This window comes from Macaca thibetana, chromosome 12, assembly GCF_024542745.1.
Source record: "Macaca thibetana thibetana isolate TM-01 chromosome 12, ASM2454274v1, whole genome shotgun sequence".
Lineage (NCBI taxonomy): Eukaryota > Metazoa > Chordata > Mammalia > Primates > Cercopithecidae > Macaca > Macaca thibetana.
In genome coordinates this window covers 83,176,159-83,201,348 of record NC_065589.1, presented here as the reverse complement: position 1 = coordinate 83,201,348, position 25,190 = coordinate 83,176,159, and the positions used below count along the sequence as shown (strand labels likewise).

General features: G+C 37.2%; 1 protein-coding gene across 1 annotated transcript in view; it reads right to left on the bottom strand.

Annotated features, from left to right (window-relative positions):
• LY75 (lymphocyte antigen 75) overlaps window positions 1-25,190 on the bottom strand; it is a 93,661-nt gene that overhangs the window by 23,230 nt on the left and 45,241 nt on the right. Inside the window, exons 17-28 of the mRNA XM_050752865.1 lie at window positions 22,612-22,647; window positions 22,068-22,243; window positions 21,339-21,406; window positions 20,980-21,059; window positions 19,945-20,084; window positions 18,124-18,229; window positions 17,741-17,901; window positions 16,059-16,188; window positions 14,094-14,320; window positions 8,707-8,872; window positions 6,930-7,097; window positions 4,636-4,752 (exon numbers count right to left, since the gene is read on the bottom strand). Coding sequence (XP_050608822.1) covers window positions 4,636-4,752; window positions 6,930-7,097; window positions 8,707-8,872; window positions 14,094-14,320; window positions 16,059-16,188; window positions 17,741-17,901; window positions 18,124-18,229; window positions 19,945-20,084; window positions 20,980-21,059; window positions 21,339-21,406; window positions 22,068-22,243; window positions 22,612-22,647 — 1,575 coding nt within the window. The remainder of the gene's footprint in view (window positions 1-4,635; window positions 4,753-6,929; window positions 7,098-8,706; window positions 8,873-14,093; window positions 14,321-16,058; window positions 16,189-17,740; window positions 17,902-18,123; window positions 18,230-19,944; window positions 20,085-20,979; window positions 21,060-21,338; window positions 21,407-22,067; window positions 22,244-22,611; window positions 22,648-25,190) is intronic.

Sequence of the window (25,190 nt, the reverse complement as noted above, 5' to 3'; positions counted from 1 at the left end):
TATACAAAAATCAACTCAAGATAGATCACAGACTTAAATGTAAGACCTATGACCATAAAAATCCCAGAAGAAAACCTGGAATACCATTCAGGACACAGGCATGGGCAAAGACTTCATGGCTAAAACACCAAAAGCAATGGCAACAAAAGCCAAAATTGACAAATGGGATCTAATTAAACTAAAGAGCTTCTGCATAGCAAAAGAAGTTATTATCGGAGTGAACAGGCAACATACAAAACAAGAGAAAATTTTTGCAGTCTATCCATCTGACAAAGGGCTAATATCCAGAATCTGCAAGGAACTTCAACAAATTTACAAGAAAAGACAAACAACCCCATCAAAAAGTGGGCAAAGGATATGAACAGACACTTCTCAAGAGAAGACATTTATGCAGCCAACAGACACATGAAAAAATGCTCATCATCACTGGTCATTAGAGAAATGCAAATCAAAACCACAATGAGATACCATCTCATGCCAGTTAGAATGGCAATCATTAAAAAGTCAGGAAACAACAGGTGCTGGAGAGGATGTGGAGAAATAGGAACACTTTTACACTGTTGGTGGGAGTGTAAATTAGTTCAACCATTGTGGAAGACAGTGTGGCAATTCCTCAAGGATCTAGAACTAGAAATACCATTTGACCCAGCCATCCCATTACTGAGGATATACCCAGAGGATTATAAATCATTCCACTATAAAGATGTATACACACGTATGTTTATTGTGGCGCTATTCACAATAGCAAAGACTTGTAACCAACCAAAATGTCCATCAGTGATAGACTGGATAAAGAAATATACACCATGGAATACTATGCAGCCATAAAAATGGATGAGTTCATGTCCTTTGCAGGGACATGGATGAAGCTAGAAACCATCAATCTCAGCAAACTAACACAGGAACAGAAAAGCAAACACCACATGTTCTCACTCATAAGTGGGAGCTGAACAATGAGAACACATGGACACAGGGCTAGGGGGAAACATCACACACTGGGCCTGTCGGGGGTTGGGGGGTTGGGGAGTGATAACATCAGGAGAAATACCTAATGTAGGTGACATGTTGATAGATGCAGCAAACCACCATGGCATGTGTATACCTATGTAACAAAACTGCATGTTCTACACATGTACCCCAAAACTTAAAGTACAATAAAAAAAGAAGAAAAAAAAAAAGAAAAACACTTTTGTGGTATAAGTCAAGTCATGGGAGAAAATATTTGCAAATTATTTATTGGATAAAAGACTTATATCCAGAATATATAAAGAATTCTTACACCTCAACAATAAAAAGACTCAATTTAAAAAATGAGCAAAAAATCTGAATAGGGATTTCCCTAAATGTGATATACAAATATCCAATAAGCACATGAAAAGATGCTTAATATCATTAGCCATTAGAGAAATGAAATTAAAATCCCAGTGAGATATTTCACACTCACTTGGATGGCTATAATGAAAAACACACAAATGTTGGCATCGATATGGAGAAATCAGTACTCTCATATACCGGGAATGGAAAATGGTATAGCCAGTTTGGAAAACAACCTGGTAGTTCTTCAAAGGGTTAAACAAAAGATGCAGCAATTCCATTCCTAGGGGTTTACCCAAGAGAAAGGGAAACATATGTCCATGCAAAAACTTGTATGTGAATGTTCAGAGAAGCATTATACATAATAACTAAAAATGGTTTAAAATCTAGGTTGTTTTACCTAAATGTCCATCAACTGATACACGGATAAATAAAATGTATTATATCCATAGAATGGAATTTTATTCAGTTATAAAAAGGAATAATGTACTGATACATGCTACAATATGGATAAACCTTGAAATCTTTATGCTAATGGAAAAAGCCAGTCACACGCAAAAAGCACACATTGTATGATCTCATTTACATAAAATGTCCAGAATTTTACATTCAGGCAATCTGTAGAGATAGCAAGTGGTTGCTGAGGACTGGGAGACAGGGAGGGGATGCTAATGGGTATTGTGTTTCTTTTTAGGGTAGTGATGGTTGCAATAAGGCTTAAAAAAAGGGTACTAGGTCTATTACAATTATAAATTGGTATAAAGATTGATGCCATCACTACCTACACATATCCAATGTTGTCCTGGTTATTTCTGGTTTTCACTGATTACCACCTCCCAAGGCAAGACCCCTAAACATCTGCTTGCAGCAATGACACGTTAGAAGCACTGCACACACGATTTGGTTATTGTTTGCTGCTTTGTATTATCTCATGCCTACCAGTTCCTCCTCCCCTCTCCCAAACTTCAAAGTTATCAATTTTCTGACCAATATGATGTAATGGTAGATTTCTAAAGTTGCTTTAAGAAAAAGTCACTTTTTTCACTTGGCTTAATGTATCTCTCAGTTGACATACTGTGGCTTCTCATAGTAATTTCTATTCATGGCCCTGCTATGGAAAAGTCAAAAATGTTTCAAAAAAACAAAATTCTTTGTGTAGGTGCCAAATACAATTAAATATTCTATAAGTATATCAACATAACCAAAAACAGTGACTTACAGTGATTTCTATTCATGGCCCTGCTATTGAAAAGCCAAAACTGCTTTAAAAAACAGAATTCCTTGCATCGGGGGCAAATAAATTAAATATTTATAAGTATATCAAAATAACCCAAAACAGTACCTTACAGATGTAAATTAAGTCAGTAAGAATGAGATTCAAACCAAATTTGCCACTTGCCTGAAATGTCTTTCTATATGTATATGTCTGTATATTTTAATAGAAATTTTATTACTCAAACATTTTATAAAAGAAGATAAAACAAAACAAGGGAGTCTTCTGATCTAAAAATGCTTTTTCAGAATATATAACACATTTTCAGTTGTTTCTGATAATATAATGTATATCAAAGGGTACAATTTCAATTTCTGTACTGGGTGTGGTCTCCATTGCTCAATACAAGACCATTGTTTCTTCAGTCACTTTCAGGTGAAGCCTCAGAACTTTCCAGCTAGTTTCTCTCCATTTTAATTCAAGGGTAGTTAAGGGTCATTAGAGAAAAGGCTTGGGCCAACTAAGTCCTACTATGATGAACTTATCCTCACCTGGTAAACCAAGTCTTTATTGCTTGGTAGTTTAATTTTCATTAACCCTTCTGCAAACCATAAACATTTCAGGAAAACAGTGGTAACCCCACAAAATAGATGGGTTAGAGAGCAAAGGAGAAGCCTATTTTTAAAAGACAGAAACTAATTTAGTTTCTTTTCCTTCCCTACCCCTGGTTATCATTGTCCTGTGCCCCTTATCAAACCCTTTTTAGAGTAAATGTATGCTTTTGATGCTCTATGGCCATGGAAAGGTTTTCCTAATTCCAAAATGTCTATGATTTTCAGGACATTTCTGAGCATCTTTCTAAATTGGTCTTGTTTCCTCTATACTGGACTCTGTTTTAAAAAAATTCATATCAATCATATTTTGAATTCGTGGTATTTAGCCCACATTCCAAATATTCGATCCCATTGTCAGACCATGTATCTCATTTTTCTTTTCATTTTTAAATTTTTTGAGACGGAGTCTTGAGTCTTGCTCTGTTGCCCTGGCTGGAGTGCAGTGGCATGATCTTGGCTCACTGCAACCTCTGCCTCCTGGGTTCAAGTGATTCTCCTGCCTCAGATTCCCAAGTAACAGGGCACATGTCACCACACCTGGCTAATTTTTGTATTTTTAGTAGAGACGGTGGCGAACTCCTGACCTCTGGTGATCCACCCGCCTCAGCCTCCCAAAGTGCTGGGATTACAAGCGTGAGGCATTACACCTGGCCATGTGTCTCATTTTTCTAATGCTTATCATATGTGAGCCAATATAACCCAAGTCAGGGTTATAAACCCAAAGGTGCAACACTAATAGAAGAGTGATTCAGTTCTCTGCTCATCTCACATAGTCAGTGGAAACATAAAGTAAGTATTGAAGATTTATATGGGATGGTGATCATTTTTAGTTGGTCTTGAGTTGCTGGATGGAAGAGTGATAAGTCTTGAATTGCTAGAGGAAAGAGTGGTAAAAGAAAATTGATATGGTTTGGCTCTGTGTCCTCATCCAAATCTCATGTTGAATTATGATCTTCAGTGTTGGAGGAGGGGCCTGGTGGGAGGTGACTGGATCATGGAGGCAAACTTCCCCCTTGCTGTTCTTGTGATAGTGAGTGAGCTCTCGTGAGATCTGGTTGTTCAAAAGTGTGTAGCAACTCCCCCTTCACTCTCTGTCCTGCTCCATTATAGTAAAATCTGCTTGTTTCCCATTTGCCTCTGACATGATTGTAAGTTTCCTGAGGCTGCCCAGCCATGCTTTCTGTACAGCCTGCGGAACTGTGACTCAAAACTCTTTTCTTCATAAATTACCTAGTTTCAGGTAGTTCTTTATAGGAGTGTGGGAACAAACTAATTCAGAAAATTATTTTCTGCCATTTAACTTTAAACTCTAAAGGTATGTTAATGGCAGAGCAGAGACACAAAAACTGTCTTGGTATTTATGTAAGTTATGTTAAGTATGTCATTATACTTTCATGTATTGATAGACATGTACTTTGAAGAACTACAGCTTGATAATTATGTTATAATGAAGCACAAAAACAAATAGAGAAAACTGGCAGATTTACAACTTACTTTCATAAGTTATTCCCAACGTGACCCATGAAGCCATATAATTGAAGTACAGAAGTTGCTCAAGAACAAAGTTATTCTCCTTTTCATCTCGAATACTCAGAATTTGTGATTTTGGATCTGTTAAATAAAAAATAGTCAATAATTTTAATAATTACTTATCTAGAACACTTTGATAGGTTTAAAACATTTTAATTCTCACTTTAATATACTTCAAACTTAAACAATATCGGACAATTAGAAAGATATGTAAAATAAAATTATGCCATTGTACTAATAGGTTAAGGAGTTTTCAAATGTTTGATGTTAAATTTGGTCTTATGGTATAATAGAAAACTAGTAGCTGAGTAGAGAATTTAAAACATTGACTCACTTCACATTCCCCTATTTAAAGGTGATTTTCAGTTGGTATAAATCACCCATAGTAATGATAGACTGTCAAAGATTACTCTATAATAATTAAAACCTCTTAGATGAACTATAACAGGGGTCCCCAACCCCCAGGCCACAGACTGGTACTGTTAGGAACCAGGCCTGTTAGGAACTGGGCCGTGCAGCAGGAGGTGGGCAGCAGGCAAGCGAGCATCACCACTTGAGTTCTGCCTCCTGTTAGAGCAGAGTGGCATTAGATTGACAGAGGAGCACAAACTGTCTTGTGAACTATGCATGCGAGGGATCTAGCTTGCACACTCCTTATGAGAATCTAACTAAGGTCTGATGATCTGAGGTGGAACAGTTTCATCCTGAAACCATCCACCCCTCCCTGGCAGTGCCAAAAAGGTTGGGGACTGCTGACCTATATGACAGATCTTCCTTTTCCTTAGTTATCAGTATGAGGGTTAAAAGGCTTAATATTTCCCAAAGGGTGTTCCTCACAAAATTAACAAGGAGGTTCCAGAAAAGATCTACATGGATTTTTTAAAAAGTTTGCAAACATTGGTTTAAACAAAGTTAAATTCGTTTATTTATGCCAGTATTTCTTAAGGTATATGTTAATGTACATTTGTTAATGTCCAACAGGAAGCTATGGTGTCTAGTGTTTCTCAATCTTTTTCTTTTTTATTGGTTTTTTTTTTCAACCTTATTCTAAGGATTTTTTGCAGAACATCTCTCAAGACTAATGTTATATAGAGCATGCTTTGGGAAATAATGGTTTGATATTTTCTATAGCAACTTTCACTAAGTTCCTTGTTCCATTGGTTCCAACAGTTCCATCATTCGGAAGTCACAAATCCTTAGTGGATCTCATAGGAATTATCTGAAGACTCTTGAGAGCTCTAAGTGTGAAATGTGCACATCTTTAAGCTTAGCTGCTGCTTTGTGGTGTGTCTAAGCTTTTGACTGCTCCAACTAACCTATTTTCACTTCCTCTCTTGTGTGCCATTTCTTTCCCCCTTCCTTTTTTTTGGAGATAGGGTCTCCCGTCATCCAGGCTGGAGTGCAGATGGTGTAATCACAACTCACTGCAGCTTCAACCTCTTGGGCTCAATCATCCTCCCTCCTTAGCCTCCCAAGTAGCTAGAACTACAGGCATGTGCCATCATGCTTTTAATTTTTTGCAGAGAAAAAGTCTCACTATGTTGCCCAGGCTGATCTTGAATGCCTGGCATCAAACCATCCTCCCACTTCAGCCTCCCAAAGAATTCAGATTACAGGCATGAGCCAATGTGCCTAGCCCATTTCTTTTCCTTTTAAAGAAGAACCCACCTTCCTTACAAACATAGACTAGTTCTTGAATGGATGAGTAAAGAAAGGAGTTATGCCTATACTTTCCACTTTAACTAACACAAATTTTAATACTTTGTCACTGATAATGTAGATATTAGGAGATGAATATTTTTGACATCTAGTTACTAGTGCTAATTAGAAATATTTATAACACAGAAAATTTTTTTTAATTAGCAAAATACAATAAGTAATGACAGTACCATATACTTGATATGGTTTGGCTGTGTCCCCATCCAAATTTCATGTTGAATTGCAGCTCCCATAATCCCCAAGTGTCATGGGAGGGACCCGGCGAACTGAATCATGAGGGTGGGTCTTTCCCGTGCTGTTCTCGTGATAGTAAGTCTCACCAGATCTGATGGTTTTATAAAGGGCAGTTCCCCTGCACATGCTCTCTTGCCTGCTGCCATGTAAACATACCTTTGCTTCTCCTTCGCCTTCTGCCATGATTGTGAGGCCTCCCCAGCCATGTGGAACTGTGAGGCCATTCAACCTCTTTTTCTATATTAATTACCCAGTCTCGGGTATGTCCTTATAGCAACGTGAGAATGGACTAATATAATACTTACTCAGTTTCTGGCATTTAGAATGAACTTCATCCAGTGTTGTTGCCATATGCCTATTCTTTGTTATTATGAAATTGTAGCAACAGTTCTGAAATGGTATCCATGGAGTATTTAGAACAGGAGATGGACATTTAACACTGTCAACTGGTTTGACCTCTTTTTCAGTCTCATCTAGAAAAAGAGTTAATGGTAAGAATTCTAATTTGAGATATAAATGTTAAATCCTGTTTGCAGTCATTAGGCTTGATTTGTAGGAAATATTCAGGAAGCCAAGAAGTAATATCCTAGTGAAGCCTATCTCTGTTTATACTCAGATACAGCACACAAAAGCCAGCTTTCTATAGGAAGGAAATTACTTGACACAATTTTCTTACCCCTGCTGTGGCGTGGAAGAATGTAAAAAGTGAGGTGCTATTAGGTTAAATGCAATTTCTGTCTTCCTGCATTACCAAATGTCAAGTACAAGGGACCACCCCTAGAGATACTGTACAAACACATTCATTATTAAAAGTCACCTAACTATAACTTTGAGAATTCATTTTCAAGTTTCTGTCTACTGACACTATTAATTTTAAAGGAACATTTAAATGAAACACTTGATGTTCTAAGTAAGTTATTGCTTTAACTAAGTAAAACAGAAATAATATTTAAAATCTGACATCTACAGTATCTGATTATGATCTTTTTCCATTTTCTGAAAACGCCATACATTCACAAAGATACAAACATAAACATATTCCACTCAAATAAATTAAACGGATTTAATATGTGGCAGAGATCACTCAGTATCTCTTCTGGATCACAATAAGTCCCTCTGTCCATGAAGCAGTGTCTTCTTTCTACCACAAACCCACAAATGTGACCTTGACAGTTGCAAAAACACTTCCTCTGACTGGGCTAGAGATGGCACACCTGACTCAGGCTAAGTTCATGAGATTTTCTCTAAGGATTTACAAAGTGAAATTTAGAAATTGTCTCAACTCATCTCCAGTTACAGGTTCAGCTCTATCCCCGTTTTGCGGATCCTGAATTTCCCCTTGTTTTAAGCTAGCTTGAGGTGGTTGCTGTTACTTACAATCAACTGAATCTTTTTTTTTTTTTTTTTTTTTTTTTGAGACAGAGTCTCGTTCTGTCGCCCAGGCTGAAGTGCAGTGGTGTGATCTCGGCTCACTGCAACCTCTGCCCCTCCAGGTTTAAGCAATTCTCTGCCTCAGCCTCTGGAATAGCTGGGATTACAGGTATGTGCCACCATGCCCGGCTAATTTTTTGTATTTTTAGTAGAGAGGGGGTTGCACCATCTTGGCCAGGCTGGTTTCGAACTCCTGACTTCAAGTGATCCACCTGCCTCTGCTTCCCAAAGTGCTGGGATTACAGGTGTGAGCCACCGCACCCGGCCACAACCAACTGAATCTTAAGAGTGACTCATAAAAATCATGTTAGTTGTGATGTTATGAATCACAAAAGAATTCTCACAAGTGTAAGCTTTCTACAAGTATAAAGATATGCAGAAAGAGGTAGAGTAACAATGGGACTTTAAAGTGTTAATCCCCATTGTCGGCTAACGTAAAAATAAAACATGCTTAAAATAACCCATTAATAATAATATATTTAATATATAATTCTGCTTGAATACAAATTTTCACAAATGTTCCTACAAAAAGACATGACTATAATTTCTTCACAATTCCAAAACCAGATTTTACAAAACCACTCCTCAGAAATTTTACCACTTATGAGACTGTTAATAATTTAAGAATTAAAATATCTGAAATTCACATACTTCCTGAATAGTAGCAAATAGCACCTGGTTGATTGTCATTGCAATCAGCTGTTTTCCAGAATCCATCAGTGTCTAATATTACACAGTCTTCAAGTTGCCCATTAGTTTCAGCCCAGCGACTAAAATGAAGACGTTTCCCATCTGACCAACCAAAGTTGAGTTCATCCTGTAAGGAGCAGAAATACATTTCAAGTGGCAATATTCATGTTATCCCTTTGTATTATTTTGACTCCCATGGTCAATCTAACGATTTTTATTTATTTTTTTATATTTAACACACATTTACATACCATTTACTACATGACAAGCATTGTTCTAAATGCTTTATAAATATTGGCTTACTTAATCCTTGTAACAACCATATAAGGGAGGTACTATTATTATCTCCATTTTAAAGACGAGGAAACTAAAGGTATGCAACTTTGCAAAGTCCCACGAATACAAACCACACTGCTGGGCCTCTCTTCCAGGCTGTCAGTCCCTAGAGTCTATGTCCTAACCATTATGCTATGCTGTCTCACACATAATTGGATCCACTGGTTATCAGAAATCAGAAAACTAAAATGGGATGAGGATCACTATCGGCACTGATTAGATCAGAGACAAACTGGTGTAGTGGAAAGAATATGGGCTACAGAGCTAAGCCCACATGGTTTTGAATCCTGATTCAGTTACTTATTAGCTTTTGTGTGCCACGTCTCCAAGTTTCCATCCCCCATCAATGAAACCAGTGTGACACTTAACTTCGTGGGGCTGGAATTAATGGGATAATGTGTAAAGCCTGCAACTCAGGGGCTAGCTGGCACACAGAGAGCTGGTGGTTCCCTTCCTCTGAAGTCCTCAGGCACATGGATGTCACACCGCTGTTTGCTGTGTGCTAGAAGTCTGTGAACATCTGCCTTTACACCCTGCCAAGGTCCTGACCACCCATCTAGGTACAGGAGATGGACTGTGGGGTACAGGCCTGTCTGAGCTTCCCCATGGTGCTGCCAGAGCACCGGGCCTTACATACCAACTGCTGAGTCTGGTGCTGGCCTAACAGACCCACTGAGCTAAGCTTTCCTGAATCCCAAGACAATCTACATCACTAGTTTATTTGAAATATTGAACGAAGCCACACTTAGTGAACCATAAACAGCAACACAGTTAAGCTTCAACACCACTGGCTGCTTCATTCTGAAATGTTCATGACCAGAGTTCCAGCTGTAATCCTAGCCCCTAACCCTAACCCAGTCAGGGCCTAAGCCACTGTGGCCTCCGGTGTGGAGGCCGTGCGACTTTGCCTGCACTCATCCATACTGCCCTGCATTTCTTCCCCTTTGAGGCACTCCCCACCTAACCCCGTCCCTGATCCTTTGGAATTTCCATTCCATCTAAATAAATCATCCCACACCTTTTATCTTTTCATTGAATACAAAATATTAAGACTATAAACATCTTTTCACTAAATTCTTGATCTTAATTGATCTTAATTTAACTCTGGCTAGAACGCTCACACATTGTTGGTGGGATTATAAATTAGTTCAGCCCCTGTGGAAAGTAGTTTGGAGATTTCCCAAAGAACAAAAATAGAATTACCATTCAACCCAGCAATCCCATTACTGGGTATACACCCAAAGGAAAAGAAATCGTTCTGCCAAAAGACACCTGGGCTCAAATGTTTATTATAGCACTATTCACAACAGCAAAGACATGGAATCAATCTAGATGCCCATCAACAGTGGATTGGATCAAGAAAATGTAGCACACATACATGATGGCATACTGTGCACCCATAAAAAAGAACAAAATAATGTCCTTTACAGCAACATGGATGTAGCTGGAGGACATTATCCTAAGTGAATTAATGCAGGAACAGAAAACCAAATACCACATGTTCTCACTTATATAAGTGGGAGCTAAATATTGGGTACACATGGACGTAAAGATGGGAATGATAGTGTCTGGGGACTCCAAAAGTGGGGAGGGAGTGGAGCAAGGGTTGAAAAACTACCTATTGGGTACTGTGTTCACTCTTTGGGTGACAGGTTCAACTGAAGCCCAAGCCTCGGCATCCCACGGTGTATGTATTGTAACAAACCTGCACATGTACCCCCTGAATCTTAAATAAATACATAAATCTGGCTTTTCCAAGGGAATAATCTCCTTTCAGCACCCACGGGAAGGCTATTTGAGATTCTATTCTCAGATACCACAGGGGCTGTGAGAAAGGAGTAGTGGATATTTTTTATCTCCTTTTATTTCCTTTGAGGATTATTCCCTTTGTATCACTGCAAACTCCCCATGACATTCACTGAGGACTTGGTCGCCCTGCTCCTCCCTGACATTCACTAAGATGTCCCAATTCTTGCTGTCCTCCCGGCCCTACCATTAACTTGGGATGCCTGTGTTCATGTTTCCAAGCCTTCTTGACTTCCTTTAATTCTATGTATTTTTACTTCTTCAAGCGGGGTACTTGAGTGACCCACTGCATGGCCACACTCTGCACTTTACATAACCCAGAGCTGCCTCCCCTCAGACACTGTAAAGGCCAACATCATTTCCTGCATGAATTTATAGAAAAATAACTGCTCTCCCTCTCTCCAGCTGCTTGGTCCTCCCCAGCCTTCCACACAATGTCTTCTACTTAAATGAAGTCTTATATTGTTACTACTCTGTTTAAAATCTTTCAGTATCTTATCATTGCTTTCAATGTAAAGTATTTATTAACATCCTGTCATTTTCAAAGAATTAAGGCAGCTATTAGGATATATAGTTAAACAGCTACACAGAATATGTTAAAATTAAGGGTGAAAGAGAAAAGAGAACCATAGGTAAAGGTTGGAAATAGGATAAGAAGACCCAAATCATTAAGTTGGGGGGAGTTACAAAATAGTCTGACTCTAGCTATCTAAAAAATAAATAGGTACACATAGAAAAATAACTTGAAAGATCCATACCAAAATATTGAATCATGTTTATTTTTAGGTACTGGGATTACAGGTGACTTTAATTTTGTTATTTTAATTTACTGACAAATTTTCTACATTGCAATATTGTTTTTGTCTCAAAAGATTTGGGGTGACTGAAACTAGGAAATGTAATCACTCATTGCTTCCTCACAACAGCCACAATGACGCATTTCACAGAATTTCCAGCACTGAAGATAAAGCAAGTAAAGCAATGCTATGAAACAGTTGAGACTGTGAGGACTGGGTAAGCAGCCTTCCAATCTCCTGGCTTGATCTGGGTTAATTTAATTTAATTATTTATTTAATTAATTTATTTATTTAAAGATGGAGTCTCACTCTGTCGCCCAGGCTGGAATGCAATGGTGCAATCTCGGCTCACTGCAACCTCCACCTCCCAGGTTCAAGTGATTCTCCTGCCTCAGCCTTCTGAGTAGCTGGGATTACAGACACCTGCCATAATACCCAGCTAATTTTTGTATTTTTAGTAGAGACAGGGATTCACCATGTTGGCCAGACTGGTCTCAAACTCCTGACCTCAAGTGATCCACCCGCTTTGGCCTCCCAAAGTGCTGGGATTACAGCCGTGAATCACCATGCCTGGCCAAACTGGGTTAACTTTAGAATACGCCATGACTCAGAGAGACTATTCTTTAAGCTATTCCTAAATGCTACTTTTAATTGAGCTTCTGATAACAATTCTTGTTTTTCCACCCATTCTTCAATTCAATTCTGAGTCTTCAATCACATTTTTTCCATGCAGCCCTAGATATACAGCCCTGGTATACTTTGGGATATACCATGGCTGAGAAAAAAGGTGGCCTATAATGCCAATAGGAATACAACAGCTTTATTTAAAAATCCCTTATTTAATTATAGCCAAAACTTCAGCTGTGTAACGATTCCAGTTTGTGCTACATGTGCAGAGGTTAGTGATGGGAATTAATAGGAGACTAGCATCCTTTTTTTTTTTCTTTTTTTTTTTTTTTTTTTTTGAGAGAGTCTTGCTCTGTAGCCCAGGCTGGAGTGCAGTGGCGCGATCTTGGCTTACTGCAGCTTCTGCCTCCTAGGTCCCGGTTCAAGTAATTCTCCTGCCTCGAGACTAGCATTCTTTGTTGGGCTATGAAATGAATGAGAAGCCCCTGAGACATCTATCTAGGATCAGCACTTAAGATGGAGGAAAACATTATTCAACTTCCTTTTCAGAGTTGCTTAATTTTACTTTGCTGAATTTTGTCTTCTTAGAGACTGGGGTCTTGCTATGTAGTCCAGGCTGGATTTTAACTCCTGGGCTCAAGTGATCCTCTTGCATCCAGAGTAACTGGGACTACAGGTGTGCACCAGGTGCCCAGCAGTGCTGCTGATGTTGAAAGAGATGGAAGCTGGGTGTGGTGTTTCACGCCTCTAATCCCAACACTTTGGGAGGCTGGGGCAGGCGGATCACTTGAGGTAAAGAGTTCAAGACCAGCCTTGCCAACATGGTGAAACCCCATCTCTACTAAAAATACAAAAATTAGCCGGGCATGTTGGCACATGCCTGTAATACCAGCTACTGAGGAGGCCGAAGCATGCGAATCATTTGAACCTTGGAGGTGGAGGTTGCAGTGAGCTGAGATTGCACCACTGCACTCCAGTCTGGGTGATAGAACAAGAACCTGTCTCCAAAAAAAAAAAAAAAAAAAGATAAAGAAAAAGAAAAAAAGTGAAAGGATGGAAAGGACTCTTTAAAACTATCCATAGTGCTTCCACACACCCAACCACATCTGATTTTTAAATTCTTCTCTTATCTTTTCATTGGCTGAAGAGATATGGCAGCTTCAGATTCTAGCTCAGTCTTTGATTAGAATTAATAAAAAGAAGTGCTCAAATATATATATATATTTATATATATATATATATCTATCTATCTCCACTAGAACCTTTTCCTCATTTAAACAATAAAGTACTAGATCTTTCAATAGTGGAAAGATAATTGTCTCTAAAAAACACATATTGCTCCTAGGTGCCATGGCTCATGCTGGTAATCCCAGCACTTTGGGAGGCTGAGGTGGGCAGACTGCTTGAGTCTAGGCCTTTGAGACCAGCTTGGGCAATACGGCAAAACCCTGTCTTTACAAAAAATACAAAAATTATCCAGGTATGGTGGTGTGTACCTGCAGTCCCAGCTACTCAGGAGGCTGAGGTGGGAGGATCGCTTGAGCCTGGGAGGTCAAGGCTGTAGTGACGTGTGATCGCACCACTGTACTCCAGCCTGGGCGACAGTGTGAGTGAGCTCTCGTCTCAAAACAAAATAAAAAAAACCTGACATATTCCATGAAATTTACTGGAGTAAGATTTTCAGGTCTCCTGTTTGTTTTAGTCTGCTATGAGAGATGCTATGCACAATAAAAAATGTCGCTTTCCATCTCCCAGTCCTGGCAGCTGGGACTGAAAACTTACATCTTGACTGAAGAGTCCGATCCATAAGGAAGAGTTGTGAAGGAGCGCCTGCACGCTGAGGAACGCCTGTTGGTAAGGGTCCGTGATGCTCACCAGCTGCATATTATTTTTCAGACATTCCTTTTGAGCGCCGTGCCAAGTCAGAGTCTTTGGGATTATTTTGTACAGATTATTTAGGTATTTTACAGTTTCTGAAGCATTCTGCAAGGTCTGTCTGCCTTTAACTTCTGCATGTAAAAGAAAACAACAACAACAAACCCTTCCCCACACTCTGCAAGTTATGGGACATTTTTTTCACATTTCTCCCCATACGAATCTACTTTAGATATTATTTACCTATTTATTTTATATTTTGGGTGAGAGAATTAGGTATGTCTTACTGTATATCTTAAGTAAAATGTGTGAGCTGCAACGTTTATTTTCTAAAATCAGAACAAAATTCTTTTTTTTTTTTTTTTTTTGAGACGGAGTCTTGCTCCGTCGCCCAGGCTGGAGTGCAGTGGTAGGATCTCAGCTCGCTGCAAGCTCCGCCTCCTGGGTTTACGCCATTCAGAACAAAATTCTGTTTCGTTTGTCTGATTTACAAAAGAGAAAATCTGCAAATAAATGTAACCTGCATGATCATGTCGTGTTGGTGCTAAATACCTCTTTTGTTTGAACTACTTCAACAAGGAAGGAAATGTATTAAGATATCTCCTTACAAAGTTTTCACCTGGGAGAGCTAGCATGGAGAAATGTAAGAAACCATCCAGAGAGGAGGTATTTGAATTATTGCTTTATAGTAGTATTTTGCTAATAAAGGAGTTAGTTAAAAACATGGAAAAAATGGGTAAAGATTAATTTAGCAAAAAAAATTCCGCCAAAGCACATGAAATATCTACTTACAGTTCTCATTACATGACAAAATTTTTTCTTGATCATTTCTTAAAAACACATTGTGATCAATGAAAAATAATGTAATACTTTTTAAAAAATATATTTTTCAAAATATGGATGATTTATACTTTTAAGTATGCATTCTACTTTTATTTGGATTATGGAAAGGCACAGTGATCTTTTTATAATGTTTCAAATCCCCACTTGTTTATTTTTTAATGCTAAATTTAACAGTGAATACTATTAGTGGACTTAAAGCTCAATACTGCACTCAATTAAAAATAAGAAGTTTTTTCTTCTCCTTTTCCCATAATAAAATGTAAAATCTGAAAAATGCCAGAGTAGAAAAAAGAACAAAATTCAATTACTATCATGGGATAACTCCTATTAACAAATTCCATCAGATACAATTAATTAATTAAATTATAGCAAAGATCCTTTAAAAAAATCACATCCCATTTGATAAACTCTGACTCACTAAGCCAATATGGATTTAGCCATGCTGAAATTTTAAGCCATATGATTATAAATTAATATAAATTCACTTATAGTATTAAAAATTTTTTTCAGCTTTTATTTTAGATACAGGGGGTACATGCATAGGATTGTTACATGGTGTATTAGACCCAGGTGGTAAGCACAGTACCCAATAGGTAATTTTTCTTTTTTTTTTTTTTTCTTTCTTTTTTAAAGAAAGGAAGAAAGGAAGAAAGGAAGCAAGAAAGCAAGAAAGCAAGAAAGCAAGAAAGCAAGAAAGCAAGAAAGCAAGAAAGCAAGAAAGCAAGAAAGCAAGAAAGAAAGAAAGAAAGAAAGAAAGAAAGAAAGAAAGAAAGAAAGAAAAGAGAGAAAGAAAGAAAGAAAGAAAGAAAAGAGAGAGAGAGAGAAGGAAGGAGGGAGGGAGGGAGGGAGGAAGGAAGGAAGGAAGGAAGGAAGGAAGGAAGGAAGGAAGGAAGGAAGGAAGGAAGGAAGGCAGGCAGGAAGGCCCCAATAGGTAATTTTTCAACCCATGTTCCCCTCCCTCCCTATAGTAAGTGACTGTATATATCTAATAGCATAAAGTACCATAGTTATCTAGATAATGATAGTTACCTGAATATTTCTGACAGAGAGACACAAAGTGGCGTTCACTGCAGGATGTAAAATTCCACGTCCCAATAAACGGTGATTTTTGGAGGTTGAGAATTAGGGCACAGTGGTAGTGAGACTCTTCCTCAAATAACTAAACGAAAAGGTAAATACATAGATGCAATCTTGTAACAATGGTCTGGAGATCCTAGCAAGAAAAGTTTAGATTCTAGATTGAATTTGTCCCCCTATAAAAGAATTCCATGAAGGACCTGACCATGACATTTCTTAGAAAATCTTAATAAACTTTCAAAGCATGGATAAAGGGCAATTAACTTTATAAAAAACAAAATAGTGGCAATCTTGATAAACATATTTTTAAAACAGATTAACTGTTAGAAATAAGACAAAACACCTCCAGTCACATTTAACACTCGACTACAGTGTAAGTAAGCAAAACATAATGATTCAACTTATTAGATTTTTACAAACTTTTTGTAACAATAAGCTGCGTACCACATAACAGAATATACCTTAAAGCTTTGATCCTATACTAGTCACTATAAAAATCTCCATATATTAAAACAAAAGTATCTAGATTTCATTTTCTGATCGCAATCAATAATATTAGATATGAAAATTTTTTCTAAGTGTATTATCCCTATACTTTTCTGTGTGTTTCAAACATATTGCACTTAGAAAAATAAGAAAAGTAAGTTTATATCAGGAGATACTGACCAAAAAAATGCTACTCAATAAATAGGAAACCAAAAATGAACGAAAATAATTATAGGAAAGAATAAAACAAGAAATGTCAAAAAAAGAGGTATGGGTAGAACTTTATGTGGAGCCAAATGTGTATTATTAAATGTATTCTCTTTTTTTAAAGGGAACATGAACTGAATTTCATATAGAAGATTGGAAAATGAACAAAAACAGAACCCCAAGAAAAATGGGGTAGAAAAAGGTAGAAATAGTATTCATAACACAGGTCAAGCAATAGGAGTAGAGGGTGGAAAAGTGAACAAAACAAATAACATGCATCTGTTCTGTAAAAATGTAAATAATGCAAAGTAAAAATGCAAGCAAAGATAATGGAGATTTGTAAAATACCATAAGCAACTTTACTTCAATACATTTGAAAATCTAAATTAAATAGACAACTTTCTTGAAAAATGCCAATTAGCAAAATTGTCATAAGGAAAAGTGGAAACACCAAAATGTACCAATGACTTTGAAAGAAATGGAAAATTAATAATGGCTATTTTTTTTTTTATACTATCAGGTACTATTGTTAAAACTTTAAATAAATTATCTTATATAATCCTTATGTTGACCTTATGAGGTAGTACAACAGTATTAGAGCTTGCAGATAAGAAATTGAGGCTTAAGAAAAGTTAAGTAAACTTCCAAAGGCATAGTAAATGGCTGAACTGGAATTCAAACCCAGGCAATCTGACTCCAGAGCTTGGGCCCTTCACTGTTGCACCAAATTCCTTTATCATCAGAGTATGATCTCTGCAAAGAACAATGTAGTGTATATTTCAAGATAGATAGAGGAGAAAGTTTTGAATGTTATCTTTACAAAGAAATGATAAATCTTTAAAGTGAGGAATATGGTAATTACCTTGATCAGATCATTTAAATGTATGAAAGACTCAAGTATTTCACAGAGGTGTAAAGAGTACTGATTAAAAAAAACTTACATTTTCTGGTATTCTCAGTCTCCTACTAACCAATAATGGGTGAAAGTTACTGTATGTCAGCTCTCTGTTATCCGTCCATTTGTTTATCCTTTCATAGGCAGTCCAGCGCAAACCAATCCATAAAGTAGCTTCCATATCCGGAAGCAAGGATGTAATAAAGTCTGTTAGAAAGAGATTTTTAAAAAGCATTTGATTTATTCAAATTAAAGATATACTAAAAATGCCAATGAATATCTTTTGTTTATCTAACTATCAAGATAGTCTTTTATCTGTTCCATAAAAAAAGTTTAATAAGATTTTTTGTATATTAATTCCTCATAGCCTCCTAAAACTAACCTGGCCCCAGATCAGAATAAAACATGTTTCTCAAATAATTCCAGTACCTTGTTCAATCTGGCTCAACACTGAAGGAAGGGTGCCACCATAGGAGTGACAGGTATCGCTTGCTTGAGAAAATGTGAGAGACATGGGTTTGATCTTTAGAAAACACTGCAAACAAAGACATATGTGAAACATGAGATTCCAGACACAGGAAAGCTCACACAGGAAGTAAAATGCTTCATCTTTTAGAGGGCTGCTAATTTTCGGTCTGTGAGATATGGTAATTTGCAATGTAGTACCATAAGAATTCAAGTTTATGCTCTCATTAATTTTTTATTTTTTTAAGAGACAGAGTCTCTCTCTGTTACACAGGCCAGAGTGCAGTGGTGCAATCATAGCTTACTGTAACCTTGAGCTTCCTAGGCTCAAGCTACCTTCTCAATTGAAACAACCAAAGAGCGGTCTTCAAACTTTCATATATATATAAATATATATCATATCTTATATATAAGACACATATAGAACATATAATATCTTTTATATATATCTTTAAATATATATATTTAAAGATCTCTCATTTATTAAGTGCTTCCTATGTGTTAAGCAGTTTGCGTAGTATTATCTCATTTAATTCTCACAACGGAGAGAGAAACTGAGGCACAGGGACATTAAATAACTTGATCCATAAGTGAAATAGACACACAATAGTAAGGTCAGTATTTATACTCTGTTCCACCTGATTTCAAAATCTGTGTCCTTAATCATCATCTCCTTATATCAAGAAACACTGCTGAAAAATTCATCTTTGGCAGGATATATTAATTCAAATTTATATCAGCTATGCAAATTAACACAGTACTATTACCTCAAGGAATTAAAAAGATTGTCCTAATTTTAAAAAGTTAAAATGTACCCCTAACTTTACTACAGATCCTTCCAGCTGTCAGACACATCTTTTTTCCCTTTTTCACATTATGATCACCTCGGTATAGAGTGGTATGTCCCAAATTGTGTTCCTTGAAACATCCTACAAAAAAATTTTTTTCCAGCTTTCTTATAGACTGGAGTGGTCAATGAGCCAAGCTACCCAACATGGACAACCTCATCGGGTAACTTCTAGAAAAGACCCTAGAGAGAACACCCTGAATTTAAGCTCAGAAGCCTTATATTAAGGATGGCAGAGCAAAATCACAAGAAGCCTGATTTTGAAGACTTCATGGTGTTTCCACACAAACCTGCGTATCTTCAAATGTCTTTAATGTGACAGAATAAATGTTTTAACATACTGTAGCAACCTCTTTTCAGCAGCCAAATGCATTTCCTAATAGATACGTATACCAAAATGGATTATGCATCTCGAAGAGGCAGATACAGAATGCAGCATTTCTCTAACCTATTTAATCATGAAACCCCCATTTGGAGGCAAGATCAATGATTAACATTTTGTAGCATATGTGTAGTCCCCAAAAAGTAGTTTGTGAAATGCCAGTCTAATTTGATTGGCAGATGCTGCTTGGATGTTCTCCTTGAGGGGAAAAAGAAAACACAAGCCAGAAATTAAGTCAGCTTCCTACAAGGCCATAGAGATAGTCCTGACTATTCAATGCCTCCCAATCCATCAACAGATCAACTTGAGCAATTTAAGTGTTGGCAGCAACAAAATAGAAATGCTGCACTTTAAAAGACCTGTAGGCATGACCAACTTGAGAATTAATTCTTGATATCATCCACGGTTTCTGGCAACACAGAGGGCCAGGTGGGATCCTGAAACATGTAGAGTTTATCTCAGTGATGATGTCACTAATGGGTTGCCATTCTGCCATAGGCTATATAACCAGCATGGAAGCAATCATTGTTGCATAATGTAGCAATTCTCTTTTTACCTTATTCTGAAAAGGAATCCATTGCTCAGAACATTGCACTTTAGCTGCAGAATCTGGGCTGTATTTCTCTAATGAAGAAACATTATATTTTTCACAGATGAAGGGCAACTTGGTATTACAGTCTGTTGGTTTACTTAAGTCTGAGAAATGAAAAGCAAGCATTACTATGGTGAGAATTTTTCAGTCAGTGCTTTTTTTTTTTTGAGACAGAGTCTTGCTCTGTTGCCCAGGCTGCAGGGCAGTGATGCAACCTTGGCTCACTGCATCGTCCGCCTCCCAGGTTCAAGTGATTCTCGTACTTCAGCCTCCCAAGTAGCTGGGATTACAGGTGCATGCCACCACACCTGGCTAGTTTTTGTATTTTTAGTAGAGACGTGGATTCACCATGCTGGCCAGGCTGGTCTCGAACTCCTTGCCTCAAGTGTTTTGCCTGCCTCAGCCTCCCAAGGTGCTGGGATTACAGGCGTGAGCCACCACGCCTGGCTAAGTCAGCACATTTTAAAAGCAACCCCAGTAGTAAAGAAAGGTTCTTGAAATCAATCTTTCCCAAATGCTTAAGATATATTCCCTTTCTTCTCTAGCCACTTCTGTCTTCTATGATTATTTTTATCTGTAGGTTACAGCATACCAATACTGTCTATGAAACAGCACGCATTTTGTGTGACTACCATAGCATCCCAGGGTGAAGGCAGGAGGTAGGAAGTTGAAGGGGCAGTGTAATCAGGGGAAGGGGACCTAAACTATATTTTAGAACTGCTGCCTGCTTATCTTTGAAAATTTGCTTAGACACTTATCAATTAGGAAAGTGGTAAGTTTATTTCTAAGTAACTGCTTTAGGATAAAGGAAGTTAAAATATTCACAGTGAAAAGTACCTTTATTTGCATTGGGGATTTGAGCTATAGTTGTTAATAATAAATCAGAATAAGATGAAGTGACCAAACATATAATCAAAAGGAAAACAAGATTAAGCTAGAAACTGAACCTGAAGTTCACATATTACAAAATCAGCATTAAAGGATTTGAATTAACTTTACCGATAAGCCAAGTCTTGGCAGACATGTACAAGCATTCCTCTCCAAATGTCACATGAAAGCGGTGCCATGGATATCGTGAGCTAAAAGAAAATGACAGATTTGACAACTCGTAATGTAATTAGGTGTTTCATTTTTTTTTCTTTTTACTGTAAGTTATTTTATTTCTAAATTTAATGTTAATACCATCATTCTCTACCCCTTTTTTCTTGATGCTAACATGCAAAAGGGCTTGGTTTCTCTAATTCAGGCAGTTTATGGATTAATGTTCAAACTACTTATAAATAGAAATCCATTTAGTAAAAGGAACTGCTTCTTTTAAGTGATAACTTTACAAAGGTAGAATCAATGATGTCACCTACTAGGTAAAATGATCATCTATTGGCTGCTCGTTAATTCTTATCCACCACTTCTGCCCATCACCAGATATCTGAAAAACAAGCCAAACATCCATGCTTATATGTGCTGAGCTTTCTTGAGGGTTTTGATTCAAATACCTTGTCTTACTGTAATCACTAACCACTATAATTTCTAGACATTCCTTACTTATATTTCAAAATTATACAAACCAGGACCTTGTGCCAAAGAATAGTTGAAAACTCTCTGTATATTTACAGATCCTATTGTGGGTACAGGAAACATGGTAGCTGTAATTATGGGCATATATTAGTTAGACTAATACTTTAAGTGGGCATACAGTATCCTATTGCAATTAATTGTAAATTTAAAAATACAGAAATTATTTTTCTTCCCAAAGGCTATTTTGCAAAGTTACTTATTAGTAGAAACAGAAACTCAAGTTAACTGTAAAGTTGACTTTTAGTAAAAAATGTGACAGGGAATTAGAATCATTTATATTATCTACTAATGTTTACCTTATAAAGTGACATTTATTATTAATCTTGTATATTATAAACATAAGCAATTCTACTTAATTTTTCTAACATGAAATAAATTTGGATGTTGTGAGGCAGATCTGACATTAAAGAAAAATTTAACTTTTGTAGATTTTGGCAAAATTTTTGTAATATTTTTAAATGGAATAAATATAAAAATAAGAAATATATTTAAAATAGATTCTTTTAAATTACATTTGCTATTTTGTTTTTGATGGCTTTTAGTCCCGCAAAAGATGTTATAGTAGCAAGAAAGCTGTGATTGCTGGCACAGTACAGGACGGCTTCTTCATAGTTTAGGTGAAGATCAGCAACAAACCAATATTCACTTCCTTCAATTATAAGTGGAGGTCCATGAATTCCAGCACGCTCTAAAGAAGAAGAAGAAAGAGATTAGTGTTATGACTATGCAAAGCAAACTGTGTCCTCTAAGCATGAGTTAATGTTCAGAACTATAAATAGTAATTCAGATTACTAGCCCTCTCTGGCTGGGGCAGTACTGACTACAAGGAACAAGAGATTCCTGAGCCAGTGACTCTGCCATTCCCCTGCACTCACAGGGAAAGAAGAAACCATCCTCATCACCTCATCCCATACCAGTCACTTACCTTCCTTGCCTGGAGAAATTTTGTCTCACTTGAAGATGTACAGAGAAGAAGCTGGCACTTAAATAATTAACTAAATGCATTAGTGACAAGGGAAAAGCAGCTTTCGTTAAATTTCAGTTTTCTTAACTCACCTGGATTGTACCAGTCTGGTGTTTTTGGAGTACGGCCTGTATGAGGAAGAAAGCAAGTGGCATTAGTACTCAATGACTGATCAGGGTATACCATAAGTAAGGCCTTTAATGTAGCTCAAAAGGACTTGCAGTATTGTTGAGGCTTGTCCATTTCTAGCCAAGCCATTTCATGTTTTGATCACTTTAGTTGTATTTTGTGGGGCCGATGCTAAAGCTGCTTTAGGAGCAATCCAAAAGGCTTATCTGTTAAATATTAATGAAGTATTTCTAGCAGTCTTTTACCTTGTGTCACAGAGGTCACAAAAGAAGTGCAGATGGATAAAACATAGCTAAGAATTAGAAAGTAAAAACAAGTAAATAATGATATTGTATGTGTCACACAGAAGCATAAGAAATAGGAACCAAAATAATCATCATTGTAAAGTGAAGTTATTCAGGAACCACTTCTCCATCTAATGAAACAAATAACTATTCTATAAACTTAGGTTGATAGAGTCTATTGTCTTCCAAGATATCCTTGGAAACAACGTACAATGCTCCAATGTTGAATCTTTTGAGAAGATGAGACATAACTGAGAGGAAAATAATAAAAGTCACTGAGGATTCTCAGATGGAAATGGAGGAAATATGGCATGCTACACAGAATTCCGGGTTGGAAGCTGGGCAGGTCAGTGTGCAAATGCCCTTATGCATTTTGCTGCTATGGTATTTCCGATGAATTGCTTAACTCCCTCTGAGCCTTGATTTTCTCCTCTATGAAAACGAGATGGCTACCTGACTCACAGAGAGTGAGGTCACATGTGACGCCCTGGAGGAAGCGGCCAGCACAGGGCCAGGCACAGAGCAGTTCCCCATGGGAGCCTATTTGCTTTCCTCCCCCTTTTCATTCTGGCCACAGATCTCATTGGCTTCAAGTCAAAGACATCATTTGCTTAATTTTAGAAATTACAGAGTAAAATAGCTAGTCTTAATTTTGGTGTGGCATGTGAGCCTCAGGCAGGCATCAGAAGACCCGACTCAGAGGACTGCCTGCATAGCCAGCATCTTTAGTCTCTCTGAGCCAATTCGATTCGTATTGGATAATTTCCAACAATAACGTTGCAAGTCAGTTCAAAATGTACATAGTTTCTTGTCTGTAATCTTGTCAAAGGCTTCTGATTATTTGTGTGTGGGGGAGGGAAAGCTATGTCTAACCTTTAAATATCTTTAAATTGTGAGAAAAGTAGGATGCAAGGTGTTTTTTATACAAGATTACAACATGTATGTGTGTATAAGGCATCAAGAAATACAATAAAAATAGCTATGTTTGGGTAATGGCATCATAGGTAATATTCCTAAAAACACTTTTATGAGCCTTATTTTTGACACAGTTTTCTCAATTAAAAAAAGAATATTTAAAAAGTACAAATATCCACTGTGGTTGAGGTTACTTCAAATTTACAGGTTGTCAAAATATCTCTTTTAGGGAAGACAGGATTCATTAGAACCAAGTAATAAAAAGGAAGAGCCAGAGAAGAGGCATGGTGATTTAGGATACATAAGAGGAAAACTTCTTTAAGAAAACCAGAAAATACAGATGAATACAAGTTGAGAAAACTTAGGCTGCTCTAATAACCAAGAAAATATCCAACCAGCTGAATGCATCACATCATAACTTAGAAAGTTATATAGTATAGTCAAAAAAGGTTGAACATAGCATTTAAACCCTGGAGCAAGCAATCATTGATTGCTTCAAGTGATTGAGACAGACTGAGAACAGGAGCTTAGTATTTTATTTTCTTTCTGCATGGGGATCATAGAGGTGGAATTCTTTAGGTTTGTTTGATTAATTGATTTATATTTGCTAAGTGGGTTAATTCCTTTCTCTCTTGTTAAAAGTATATGTTTAAAAATATATATACTCCTCCACATGCCCTTCATACTATTTTCTGTGGTGACTAATTTGCCATTTCTAAGGTTGCCCTTGTTTAAACTCTGGGGTCTGCTCCGCTGCTCAAACAGGAGGTGGGGGTAGCAGCTCCCATCGAGGGCACCTTGGTTGGAACAATGACACTGTCTGTGGAATGCTAACAAATGCCAGAGAGTAATGGGAGGCTCACATTAACACTTCAAAACAGAGACATTGTCCGAATTAATTATGTACAAGTTACTTTTCCACTTGTTTAAAGGATATCCAAACTGGTTTTCCTTTGTCCCTTTTTCGGGTTTAATAAAATAATCAAGAATAACTCAGGCATAATTTATCCTTTAGAAAAACCCATCAACACAACTCTCTCTCTCTCTCTCTTTTACAAATGGTTTGACAGTTTGCCTTTGTGAAAGAGATTCGCTACTACCTGATGTCACATCTGAAGCTCTTTTAACTATTTTAGGGAAAACAGTCTTCTAATAGTCACTTCCATGATGTGAACTTCGGGTTCTTTGAGAACTTGTAGGAGGATACACCTTTAGTTTCAACAATCTGTTTACATTCAGTTCAGAGATTTATTTTAAAACCTTCTATGGGTTTTCTGCTAATTAATTTAATACAGCCAATGTCTGCTTAAAAATAATTTGAGGCTGGGTGAGGTGGCTCATGC